At 46.7% G+C, this 12112-nt stretch overlaps 1 protein-coding gene across 3 annotated transcripts in view; it reads right to left on the bottom strand.

Moving 5' to 3' along the window:
- LOC140428683 (myosin-7-like) overlaps positions 1-12112 on the bottom strand; it is a 324346-nt gene that overhangs the window by 287831 nt on the left and 24403 nt on the right. For 2 of the 3 annotated variants that reach the window (XM_072515412.1, XM_072515413.1), the window contains 5 exons: positions 10736-10763; positions 4640-4736; positions 4295-4318; positions 3759-3851; positions 3485-3548 (listed from right to left, as the gene is read on the bottom strand). In XM_072515412.1, the coding sequence (XP_072371513.1) occupies positions 3485-3548; positions 3759-3851; positions 4295-4318; positions 4640-4736; positions 10736-10763 (306 nt within the window). Of the gene's footprint in view, positions 1-3484; positions 3549-3758; positions 3852-4294; positions 4319-4639; positions 4737-10735; positions 10764-12112 lie in introns of those variants that run through there. The other variant, XM_072515414.1, reaches the window with a different exon arrangement.

The raw sequence follows: 12112 nt of genomic DNA, 5'->3' as shown, positions 1-12112 counted from the left end.
GAAAAAACCAAGCACTGCACGAAGTACAACAAATGGTAAAGTAGAGACTTCGGCAACAGCATCACCTCCAACAGTCCAAGGTGAACCAGTGTGACCCCAAATCTCCACAGCTGAACCGGCTTGAGGACCAGCCCATTCTTGAGGCGGTCACCCATTAGACTGGACTTATAATGCTGTTCATACGTTCAAAAAGTCAAACACTTCTGTATTATAACCTGTTGTTGTTTATTGTTCCAGATATCGTCTGACCGGACCAATGTTCAAGTTTTTTTTTTTTTTCTCTCGCATCCAAGTTTTGTTATGGTACAACCTTGTTAGTGTGACGCACCCGACATCGCCCCATGTAAATAGTTACGTCATATACACACGCTGTACATAACACACACACACACTCTTCGATGCACTCACGACACAATTATATTTATAACCACGTAGGCACATATCTTTGTAAAAAGGGGGGATGTCATGATATTCAAACACACACATCATGATAGACACACCAACAGACAAATCAGAACACACAACACCACAACCAATGACAGAAAGATATAAAAGCACAGACACGACCCCCGGTGGTCAGTATTAGCTGCAGAGGAGAACCAGGACACATCTGTTACCAAACACACTCAGGGAGACAGCACGTGCAGAGTATCCAGAACGAACTGTATTATAAGAGTTATAATAAAATAGAGTTGTACCACATACAACTGTGTTGGCTCATCTGTGCACCAGAGCACCCAACACCACAGTGGTGAGGGTCTGGAACACACTGTCTGGGAGGGGGGTGACGGTCTGGAACGCGCTGCCTGGGAGGGTGGTGAGGGTCTGGAACACACTGCCTGGGAGGGTGGTGAGGGTCTGGGACACGCTGTCTGGGAGGGTGGTGAGGGTCTGGAACACACTGTCTGGGAGGGTGGTGAGGGTCTGGGACGCACTGCCTGGGAGGGTGGTGAGGGTCTGGGACACGCTGTCTGGGAGGGTGGTGAGGGTCTGGAACACACTGCCTGGGAGGGTGGTGAGGGTCTGGAACACACTGTCTGGGAGGGTGGTGAGGGTCTGGGACACGCTGTCTGGGAGGGTGGTGAGGGTCTGGAACACACTGTCTGGGAGGGTGGTGAGGGTCTGGGACGCACTGCCTGGGAGGGTGGTGAGGGTCTGGGACGCGCCGCCTGGGAGGGTGGTGAGGGTCTGGGACGCGCTGCCTGGGAGGGTGGTGAGGGTCTGGAACACACGGCCTGGGAGGGGGGTGACGGTCTGGAACACACGGCCTGGGAGGGTGGTGACGGTCTGGAACGCGCTGCCTGGGAGGGTGGTGAGGGTCTGGAACGCACTGTCTGGGAGGGTGGTGAGGGTCTGGAACGCGCTGCCTGGGAGGGTGGTGAGGGTCTGGGACGCGCTGCCTGGGAGGGTGGTGAGGGTCTGGAACACACTGCCTGGGAGGGTGGTGAGGGTCTGGAACACACTGCCTGGGAGGGTGGTGAGGGTCTGGAACACACTGTCTGGGAGGGTGGTGAGGGTCTGGGGCGCGCTGTCTGGGAGGGGGGTGAGGGTCTAGAACACACTGTCTGGGAGGGTAGTGAGGGTCTGGGACGCACTGTCTGGGAGGGTGGTGAGGGTCTGGGACGCACTGCCTGGGAGGGTGGTGACGGTCTGGAACACACTGTCTGGGAGGGTGGTGAGGGTCTGGGACGCACTGCCTGGGAGGGTGGTGACGGTCTGGAACACACTGCCTGGGAGGGTGGTGACGGTCTGGAACACACTGTCTGGGAGGGTGGTGAGGGTCTGGGACGCACTGCCTGGGAGGGTGGTGAGGGTCTGGGACGCGCTGCCTGGGAGGGGGTGAGGGTCTGGGACGCGCTGCCTGGGAGGGTGGTGAGGGTCTGGAACGCGCTGCCTGGGAGGGTGGTGAGGGTCTGGAACGCGCTGCCTGGGAGGGTGGTGAGGGTCTGGAACGCGCTGCCTGGGAGGGTGGTGAGGGTCTGGAACACACTGCCTGGGAGGGTGGTGAGGGTCTGGGATGCGCTGCCTGGGAGGGTGGTGAGGGTCTGGAACACACTGCCTGGGAGGGTGGTGAGGGTCTGGAACGCGCTGCCTGGGAGGGTGGTGAGGGTCTGGAACACACTGCCTGGGAGGGTGGTGAGGGTCTGGAACGCGCTGCCTGGGAGGGTGGTGAGGGTCTGGAACACACTGCCTGGGAGGGTGGTGAGGGTCTGGGATGCGCTGCCTGGGGGGGGTGGTGAGGGTCTGGAATGCGCTGCCTGGGAGGGTGGTGAGGGTCTGGAACACACTGTCTGGGAGGGTGGTGAGGGTCTGGAACGCGCTGCCTGGGAGGGTGGTGAGGGTCTGGAACGCGCTGCCTGGGAGGGTGGTGAGGGTCTGGGACACGCTGCCTGGGAGGGGGGTGAGGGTCTGGGACGCGCTGCCTGGGAGGGTGGTGAGGGTCTGGGACGCGCTGCCTGGGAGGGGGGTGAGGGTCTGGGACGCGCTGTCTGGGAGGGTGGTGAGGGTCTGGGACGCACTGCCTGGGAGGGTGGTGAGGGTCTGGAACACGCTGTCTTGGGGGGGGGGGGGGTGAGGGTCTGGGACGCGCTGCCTGGGAGGGGGGTCGCCTCACATCCTTCAAAACGTACCCGGATGAGCAGTTGATACGTCACAACATTCCAGGCTATGGGCCAAGTGCTGGAAAATGGGATTAGGTGGGCAGGTCAGGTGTTTTTCTTGCATCGGTGCAGACTCAATGGGCCGAAGGGCCTCTTCTGCACTCTGCGATTCTGTGATAACAAGCAGTCACAATTCAGCTCTGTTCAAGGAGCAAGCAGAAAGACATGAGCAGAAATAATAATAATAATCTTTATTATTGTCACAAGTAGACTTCACTGCAATGAAGTTACTGTGAAAATCCCCTCGTCGCCACACTCCGGCTCTTGCTCCGGTTCACTGAGGGAGGAAAACATATCTAAGTTGAATCGAGCCAATCAGAGTAAAACACTCTCCAGTCCGACCAATCAACAGGCACCTTAATCCAAACTCAGGAAGACCCTCCCCTTCCGTTCCAATGTGGGGAGTTTCTCCTCTCGATGCTGTCAGCTTTGCTATGATATGATCGAGAACAGATATTTCTATGACTTCTGGGGAGATCCAAAAACAATTGTAATGTAATTGCAAATGTGATCATTTCTGCTCAAACCTGCTACATAGAAAAGAGATGAATTGTGATTCATTAGCATAGATTTCCAATTGCAATTAGCCTCAGTCTGTTCCTCTCAATCAAACCATACTTCACAAGCCAAGCTCAGTTTTACTGAACGGGGCTGTTCGTTCAGTGTTGGATTGAAGCTGCCTTCTTAATTGTAAAGCGTTGAGTGTTGAGGCTTGTCCCAGGCATGTTTCACCAGGGATATTAAACCCAGCAGACAACTCTCCTCAGTCTGGTTCACACAGCAGATATCAGACTGTGACCCCCATGCTGTGTCTGAACACTTACAGATGTCGATATCAGCTGATGCCAGTTTTCCCGTGGGACCAAAGTGGATCCGAATAAATTTCCCCTACACAACGAGAAGAGAAGGGCATCCAGATTAGAACATGCAATAGTGACGGCACTTCAACCAGAGTGTGACTCGATCAGAAAATGCATCACACACGAATCTAGTTTCCTATCAAACCTCTTATTGTCCAATATATTGTCTGGTATAACATGTTCAACTATTGGTTAACATTGGCAATGATGAGTGAGAAGATGTCATTAAGTAACTTACAAAACGGCTCGAGTTATCATTCCTTAAGGTTTTGGCATTTCCAAAAGCTTCCATTGCTGGGTTTGCCTCGATGATCTGATCCTCTAAGGTTCCCTGGCAATTCAATAAAGTGAATATGAGGATGAAGTGTATAAATTGTCCCCGGCATTCACTTTAATTAATGACCTATTCTTCAGAAAACACCCCAAAATACCACCCCTTTCACACAAGCAGCTCCACCCTTACCCCACCCATTGTCCAGCTTGCGTCTCCTTGACTTCAATGATGATGACCAAATCTTTGCAGTTAGGAATTCCTAATTAGTGTCACTTGGTAATTAACTCAGATCAATTTCATTCAGAATCTTGCTGCACTGATTGACTTTTAGAACAGGGACATGATCAGAGATCGAGTATCGATTGTGAGGCTTGATGGAGTTGCTGCTGCTGCTGGTCCTGGTCCCCCCCCCCCCCCCCCCCCAGTGTGTGGAGAATTACAGAGAACATATAAACAAGCTCACAGCTACACAAAGGAAGGACACACAGGAGCCGGCTTACCCCAGTCTTTGTGGCTGGTTGAGACTTGGAGGGAAAAAAGAAAATAATAAATCTTGTCTGATTAAAACAGTAAGTAATTTCCTCCACTGAAAAAGAGAAGCAATTATGATTTGAAAAATCAAAACAGCACAGATGCGAAAAATTTTATTTGAAAAGTTTTGTTTTAAAAACATTCAAAAAAAAAGAAAAAAGGTAACTCTAGGGGTAAAAATATTTACTCAGTAACATTCAATCTGTGGATAAATTACTGAATGTTAAACTACGCCAGCGGCCAAAACAGTTTTTACAGAAAAAGACAAAAATGCAAAATAAAAAGGCAAGAAGTTTGAAAGAGTTGATCCTTACGCCCTTCTTTCCACTTCCGTCGCCCAAGGCAGCAACGATAGCAAAGTACTGAATAACACGTTTAGTGTTGACCGTTTTCCCAGCTCCTGATTCCCCACTGGGAACAGACAAAGCCCAGGAAAAGAAAAAAGTGATAAAGTTAAACCCCAAAAAACAAAATATTCATAATCATTCAAAATATCAAATACAAATAAGAGAGAATCAAAAGTTCTGACGTGTAATTCTCAGTGTTAAAAAGGTTGCGTATGTTTTTATACAGAATGAAATGTGCCCTGGTCTGTAGATACAGTTAAATGATTCAAGATGAAATAATTCGGATCTATCTGTTGATGGGTCCCTCCTGTTTAAACCCTGTTTGTTCCCTGATTCCTTCCTTCCTTTTATTTTCACTATTACCATTTTGTTCAACGGATCAGTAAAGGACCTGTGACTTTCAACCTGTACCTTTAACTCAAGCAGAAGCAATGGACTGTACCTTTAACGCAAGCAGAAGCAATGGACTGTACCTTTAACGCAAGCAGGAATAATCCGGAGGGCATCGGTGATGATTCGCTTTGACTGATTTGGCTGGTGACCAGTGAATTGGCTCGAATGTCTGTGCCCTGCCCGGTGGCCAGACGTGATTGGTTGTGGTTCCACTGACATGTTTCTCAGTGTGGGGGTAGAGGGTGGGCAGTTAAAGGGGGAGTCAGGTATTAGCTCATCGTTAAGCAGCTGTATTTCTGCATATTTCATATTTGTTCTTGTTATAAATAAACAGTAATGATGTTTAAACTCACAAACCTAGTGACTGTGATTATTGGCCCAGGCTAAAGATTTTGGTTATATTTATAAGAATTATTGGTTAATTCACTTGTGTTGTGACTCGGGGGCCTGTGGGACTGCAATTGACCGTGCACTCGCCCAGGGACTCGTAACACCGTCTCTCTGTCAGTGTCTGCCTTGTCTCCCTGCCAGTGTGTGGGGGGAGGAGCGCAGAAATGGTGGTTAAGTGGTAATGTCACTGGACAACAGTCCAGAGGCCCAGGATAATGCTCTGGGAACCTGTGTTCAAATCTCGCCATGGCAACTGATGGAATTTAAATTCAATTAATAAAACCTGGAATTTTTAAAAAACCATGTACCCATCAGCGATTATTGCAAAAACCCATCGGGTTCACTAATGTCCTTTCGGGAAGGAAATCTGCCGTCCTTACCCGGTCTGGCCTACATGTGACTCCAGACCCACAGCAAGGTTGACTCTTAACTGCCTCCTGAAATGGTCTCACACGCCACTCAGTTCAAGGGCAATTATGAATGGGCAACAAAAGCTGACCCAACAACACCCATATCGTTTGTATGAATAAAACCCCTTTAATGGCCAAATGGATTTGGTTTTCTAAACAGTGACCACTCAGGTTGTGTTCAGAATGGATCCAGTTTACAAAGAGCTCAGAAATCAGGCCCCAGCCACCATCTTCAAACTCTCTGAAGTCACTTCCAAATGGGTATTATATTGTAAATTTATTCTAGGGTCAATATTAGATACCTGGAAACCAAAATAGCCAGGGCTTTAGGACATGTGTTGAGGGAATTAGTGAATTTACAGGTTCGATTCCCGGCTTGGGTCACTGTCTGTGTGGAGTCTGCACGTTCTCCTCGTGTCTGCGTGGGTTTCCTCTGTCTGCGTGGGTTTCCTCCCACAAGTCCCGAAAGACGTGCTTGTTGGGTGAATTGGACATTCTGAATTCTCCCTCTGTGTACCCGAACAGGCGCCGGAGTGTGGCGACTAGGGGATTTTCACAGTAACTTCATTGTAGTGTTAATGTAAGCTTACTTGTGACAATAAAAAAGATTATGATTATTATTAATTTATTTTACAGAGTGGGTTTTATTTAATCAATAACTAATATCAACAATGACCACACCTTTAACCCCATGGATAATATGCAGTGCCAAAAGCATGGCTTCTCATTTGCCAGGGAAACAAAGGCAGTTTTAAGGGATTTATATTTGTATTGGTAAACATTAGAAATAAGGTACAGTTTAAAGTGTATTTAATTGAATGTTTCTGTGCCTGGAAGGGTAAAACCTGTAGTTAAATCCATGCTGGACAAAGGTGTTTGTATGTGTGGGGGTTGGTTAAGTTCCAACTGTGCTTCTATTGTGCTTAGAGAGGGCTACAGCATGAAGATTAAACCCACACAGACACAGGGAGATTGCACAAACTCAACATAGACTCAAGGCCAGATTGAACCCAGGTTCCTGGTGTTGTGAGGCTGCAGTGCTAACCATTGTGCCACCCTATGAAGCCAAGGGGGGAGTAAAGGAGTATTGGAGCATAATCCAACCTTTCAAGCTTAACAAATGTTTTTTTCTTGTTATTAAAGCTAATTGGCGATCCTCTGACTTTTCCTCCACGTTTTCTACCAAAAAAGTAAAAGTTAGTCTTGTGAGCCAGGGATCCATTCTGGAATCTTCCCGTCCAGTTTTAAGTGGGAGGGATTTTCCTCCCCTACACGGTATTCTGAGATGGCAGAGGGCAGCACGTCAGTGGCCGGCGATGGGATCTTCTGGTCCCACTGTTATCAAGCGGGTTTCTCACTGAACCCACCCATCACCACCACAAAATCTGTGGTGGGGGTGCATCATCGGCGGGACGGTAAGATCCCGCCAGCGTGAGTGGCTAGAAACACCTGCTCACCTGGCATGGTAACACATTCATAAATAAACCAGTCAATATCTTCGGGCGCCCAATGGGGAGTCAATATCAGGTGCAATCTTCCAGTGAAGTGACGACAGAATGTGGGATTTGGGGTCAAATCTAATTCAGTCCCTGATTTCAAGCTGCTTTATTCTGACATTAGAAACAGGAAAGGAGAGGTCACCCTGTTAGGGGTTTTCTATCGGCCTCCAAAAAGTTCCAGAGATGTAGAGGAAAGAATTGCAAAGATGATTCTGGATCGGAGCAAAAGCAACAGGGTAGTTGTTATGGGTGACTTTAACTTACCAAATATTGACTGGAAAGGCTATAGTTCGAGTACTTTAGATGGGTCCGTTTTTGTCCAATGTGTGCAGGAGGGTTTCCTGACACAGTATGTAGTTAGGCCAACGAGAGGCGAGGCCATATTGAATTTGGTACTGGGTAATGAACCAGGACAGGTGTTAGATTTGGAGGTAGGTGAGCACTTTGGTGATAGTGACCACAATACGATTACGTTTACTTTAGTGATGGAAAGGGATAGGTATATACCGCAGGGCAAGATTTATATCTGGGGGAAAGGCAATTATGATGCGATAAGGCAAGACTTAGGATGCATCAGATGGAGAGGAAAACTGCAGGGGATGGGCACAATGGAAATGTGGAGCTTGTTCAAGGAACAGCTACTGCGTGTCCTTGATAAGTATGTGCCTGTCAGGCAGGGAGGAAGTGGTCGAGCGAGGGAACCGTGGTTTACTAAGGCAGTCAAAACACTTGTCAAGAGGAAGAAGGAGGCTTATGTAAAGATGAGACATGAAGGGTCAGTAAGGGCGCTCGAGAGTTACAAGTTAGCTAGGAAGGACCTAAAGAGAGAGCTAAGAAGAGCCAGGAGGGGACATGAGAAGTCTTTGGCAGGTAGGATCAAGGATAACCCTAAAGCTTTCTACAGATATGTCAGGAATAAAAGAATGGCTAGGGTAAGAGTAGGGCCAGTCAAGGACAGTAGTGGGAAGTTGTGCTTGGAGTCCGAGGAGATAGGAGAGGTGCAAAATGAATATTTTTCGTCAGTATTCACACAGGAAAAAGACAATGTTGTTGAGGAGAATACTGAGATTCAGGCTACTAGACTAGAAGGGCTTGAGGTTCATAAGGAAGGGGTGTTAACAATTCTGGAAAGGGTGAAAATAGATAAGTCCCCTGGGCCGGATGGGATTTATCCTAGGATTCTTTGGGAAGCTAGGGAGGAGATTGCTGAGCCTTTGGCTTTGATCTTTAAGTCATCTTTGTCAACAGGAATAGTGCCAGAAGACTGGAGGATAGCAAATGTTGTCCCCTTGTTCGAGAAGGGGAGTAGAGACAACCCCGGTAACTATAGACCAGTGAGCCTTACTTCTGTTGTGGGCAAAATTGTGGAAAGGTTTATAAGAGATAGGGTGTATAATCATCTGGAATGGAATAATTTGATTAAACATAGTCAACACGGTTTCGTGAAGGGTAGGTCGTGCCTCACAAACCTTATTGAGTTCTTTGAGAAGGTGGCCAAACAGGTGGATGAGGGTAAAGGAGTTGATGGGGTGTATATGGATTTCAGTAAAGCGTTTGATAAGGTTCCCCACGGTAGGCTACTGCGGAAAATACGGAAGCATGGGATGCAGGGAGATTTAGCAGTTTGGATCAGAAATTAGCTAGCTGAAAGAAGACAAAGGGTGGTGGTTGATGGGAAATGTTCAGACTGGAGTCCAGTTACTAGTGGTGTACCACAGGGATCTGTTTTGGGGCCACTGCTGTTTATCATTTTTATAAATGACCTGGAGGAGGGCGTAGAAGGATGGGTGAGTAAATTTGCAGATGACACTAAAGTCGGTGGAGTTGTGGACAGTGCGGAAGGATGTTACAAGTTACAGAGGGACATAGATAAGCTGCAGCGCTGGGCTGAGAGGTGGCAAATGGAGTTTAATGCAGAAAAGTGTGAGGTGATTCATTTTGGAAGGAATAACAGGAAGACAGAGTACTGGGCTAATGGTAAGATTCTTGGCAGTATGGATGAGCAGAGAGATCTCGGTGTCCATGTACATAGATCCCTGAAAGTTGCCACTCAGGTTGAGAGGGTTGTTAAGAAGGTGTACGGTGTGTTAGCTTTTGTTGGTCGAGGGATTGAGTTTCGGAGCCATGAGGTCATGTTGCAGCTGTACAAAACTCTGGTGCAGCCGCATTTAGAGTATTGCGTGCAATTCTGGTCACCACATTATAGGAAGGATGTGGAAGCATTGGAAAGGGTGCAGAGGAGATTTACCAGAATGTTGCCTGGTATGGAGGGAAGATCTTATGAGGAAAGGCTGAGGGACTTGAGGCTGTTTTCGTTAGAGAGAAGAAGGTTAAGAGGTGACTTAATTGAGACATACAAGATGATCAGAGGATTGGATAGGGTGGACAGTGAGAGCCTTTTTCCTCGGATGGTGATGTCTAGCACGAGGGGACATAGCTTTAAATTGAGGGGAGATAGATATAAGACAGACGTCAGAGGTAGATTCTTTACTCAGAGAGTAGTAAGGGTGTGGAATGCCCTGCCTGCAACAGTAGTGGACTCGCCAACACTAAGGGTATTCAAATGGTCATTGGATAGACATGTGGACGATAAGGGAATAGTGTAGATGGGCTTTAGAGTGGTTTCACAGGTCGGCGCAACAATGAGGGCTGAAGGGCCTGTACTGCGCTGTAATGTTCTATGTTCTATAATGCTTTGATATTTGTATTTATTTGGTGAAATGTGAAATCACAGAATAATAGAAAATACAGTGCAGAAGAGGCCCATCGGCCCATCGAGTCTGCACTGACACATGAAAAACACCTGACTTACCTTCCTCATGCTATTTGCCAGCAATTTGCCAAAATTATTTGAAAAGTAGGGAAATGGAGGGGTCAGAGTGTTGCACAAGCCAATGTGCTACATTGCCACCTCTGGCTGGAGAATGTAATTACAGTGTGACATGTTTACATAGGAATTTCTCATTATAAACATGGACAGAAATGTGTAGTTTGTCAATTTGTAAAGGAACGTTATCCAAAAAAACATGCGGTCTGTTATATATAGAAACATCTCATATAAATACACAATATTTTACGGTCACAACCAAGCAGCAGAATTACCGACTGAAGCAACAGCCCCAAAGCAAACAAACCACAAGTAAGAATGTTGGAAAAGCCTTGGTGAAGATTACAATTTGACGTTACACTGAGGAATATTACTGGTTAATGCTGATACATCACCAGGAGCAATGGGCAATAATTCAGAATATTAACAGGGTTAACTCGAAGCTAAAATTCAGTCCTAATCAATGAATTCACTTTCATTTCAACTTTAAATCAAGTAGGATTAGTTTTTAAATATTATTAAAATACGAAAGTTAGGGACTCACGTAATCAGCATTGATTGGTTCTCCCGATCTAGAAACATTGAGTGATTATTAATAATTGTTCCCAGCCTGTCTCTGTCCCACAGCCTCCAATATAGCTCTCACCTGTCTGATACAAGGAGTCACTCAATGATACTCACAGTCTGCAGTATACCTCACCACCTGTAGTGATATGCATAAGCAGTTGTACATGTAAATATGTTTGTCCTCCAACCACTAGGTGGCAGGCAAGGTACACCATGTGACACAGCAGCTTGGGAGAGTACGAATAGGAAGTCATTGTAGATAGTTGTGTTTTAGGGGCTGGTTTAGCACACTGGGCTAAATCGCTGGCTTTTAAAGCAGACCAAGGCAGGCCAGCAGCGCGGTTCAATTCCCATACCAGCCTCCCTGAACAGGCGCCAGAATGTGGCGACTAGGGGCTTTTCACAGAAATTTCATTTGAAGCATACTTGTGACAATGAGCGATTTTCATTTCATTTTCATTTCATTGTGAAAGCTCTAGTTTTCCAGTTTTTTAGTATTATTAGTATTGTTTTCTAGCCCACATTATTGTTATTTAATAAATTCAGCCAGTCAGGCACTAGACGTTCTTTGGTGCACTGACTCAAACATTGCATATGCACCAGAACATAACATGGTACCAGGAGTGTGAAGAAATTCGGAAACGGTACTACAAAAATAATAGTAAACGGGGAGCAAACCAAGAAATCATTCAACGCTGAATTGGATCACAGAAGAAGATGGAAAGTTTGAAAATGCCTCAATGTCTTCGTGTAACTGGTAACGTAGATACAAATTGGCACACATTTAAGCAGCAGTTCGCATTCTATGTGACAGCCGTAAGTTTACAAGCACAGCCTGATGCACGGAAAATAGCATCACTGCTAACTGTAGCAATCGCACAGGCAATAGGGATGTTCAACACATTGGTCTTTGAACAGGAGGGAGATAATGAGAGCTTCATGGCCATCGTTAAAAAGATTGATGAGCATTGTACCCCAAAAAAGAATTAAACTTTCGAGAGGTACATTTTTAAAATGGGCACGCAGCAAATGGGCGAGTCGTTTGACAGCCTTCTCACTGACCTCGAATTGGAGGCACAAACTTGCAATTTCGCGACGTTAAAGTCATCTATGATTAGAGATCAGAGAGTATTCGGCATTAAAAATGATAAAGTGCGTGAATGTCTTCTGAGGGAGAATGAGCTCCAGCTTGAAGACGCAATTAAAATTTGCCATGCAAGTGAATTAGCTGTGCAGCAAATAAACACGGTAAATTATAATAATCTTTATTGTCACAAGTAGGCTTACATTGCAATGAAGTTACTGTGAACTGCGAGGAATTTAGATGCAAAAGTCCTGAGTGAAGACAACGCCA

The sequence above is a fragment of the Scyliorhinus torazame genome, chromosome 8, assembly GCF_047496885.1.
Source record: "Scyliorhinus torazame isolate Kashiwa2021f chromosome 8, sScyTor2.1, whole genome shotgun sequence".
Classification (NCBI taxonomy): Eukaryota; Metazoa; Chordata; class Chondrichthyes; order Carcharhiniformes; family Scyliorhinidae; genus Scyliorhinus; species Scyliorhinus torazame.
The sequence above is the reverse complement of the archived record's forward strand: the minus strand, read 5'-3'. Positions and strand labels throughout refer to the sequence as shown.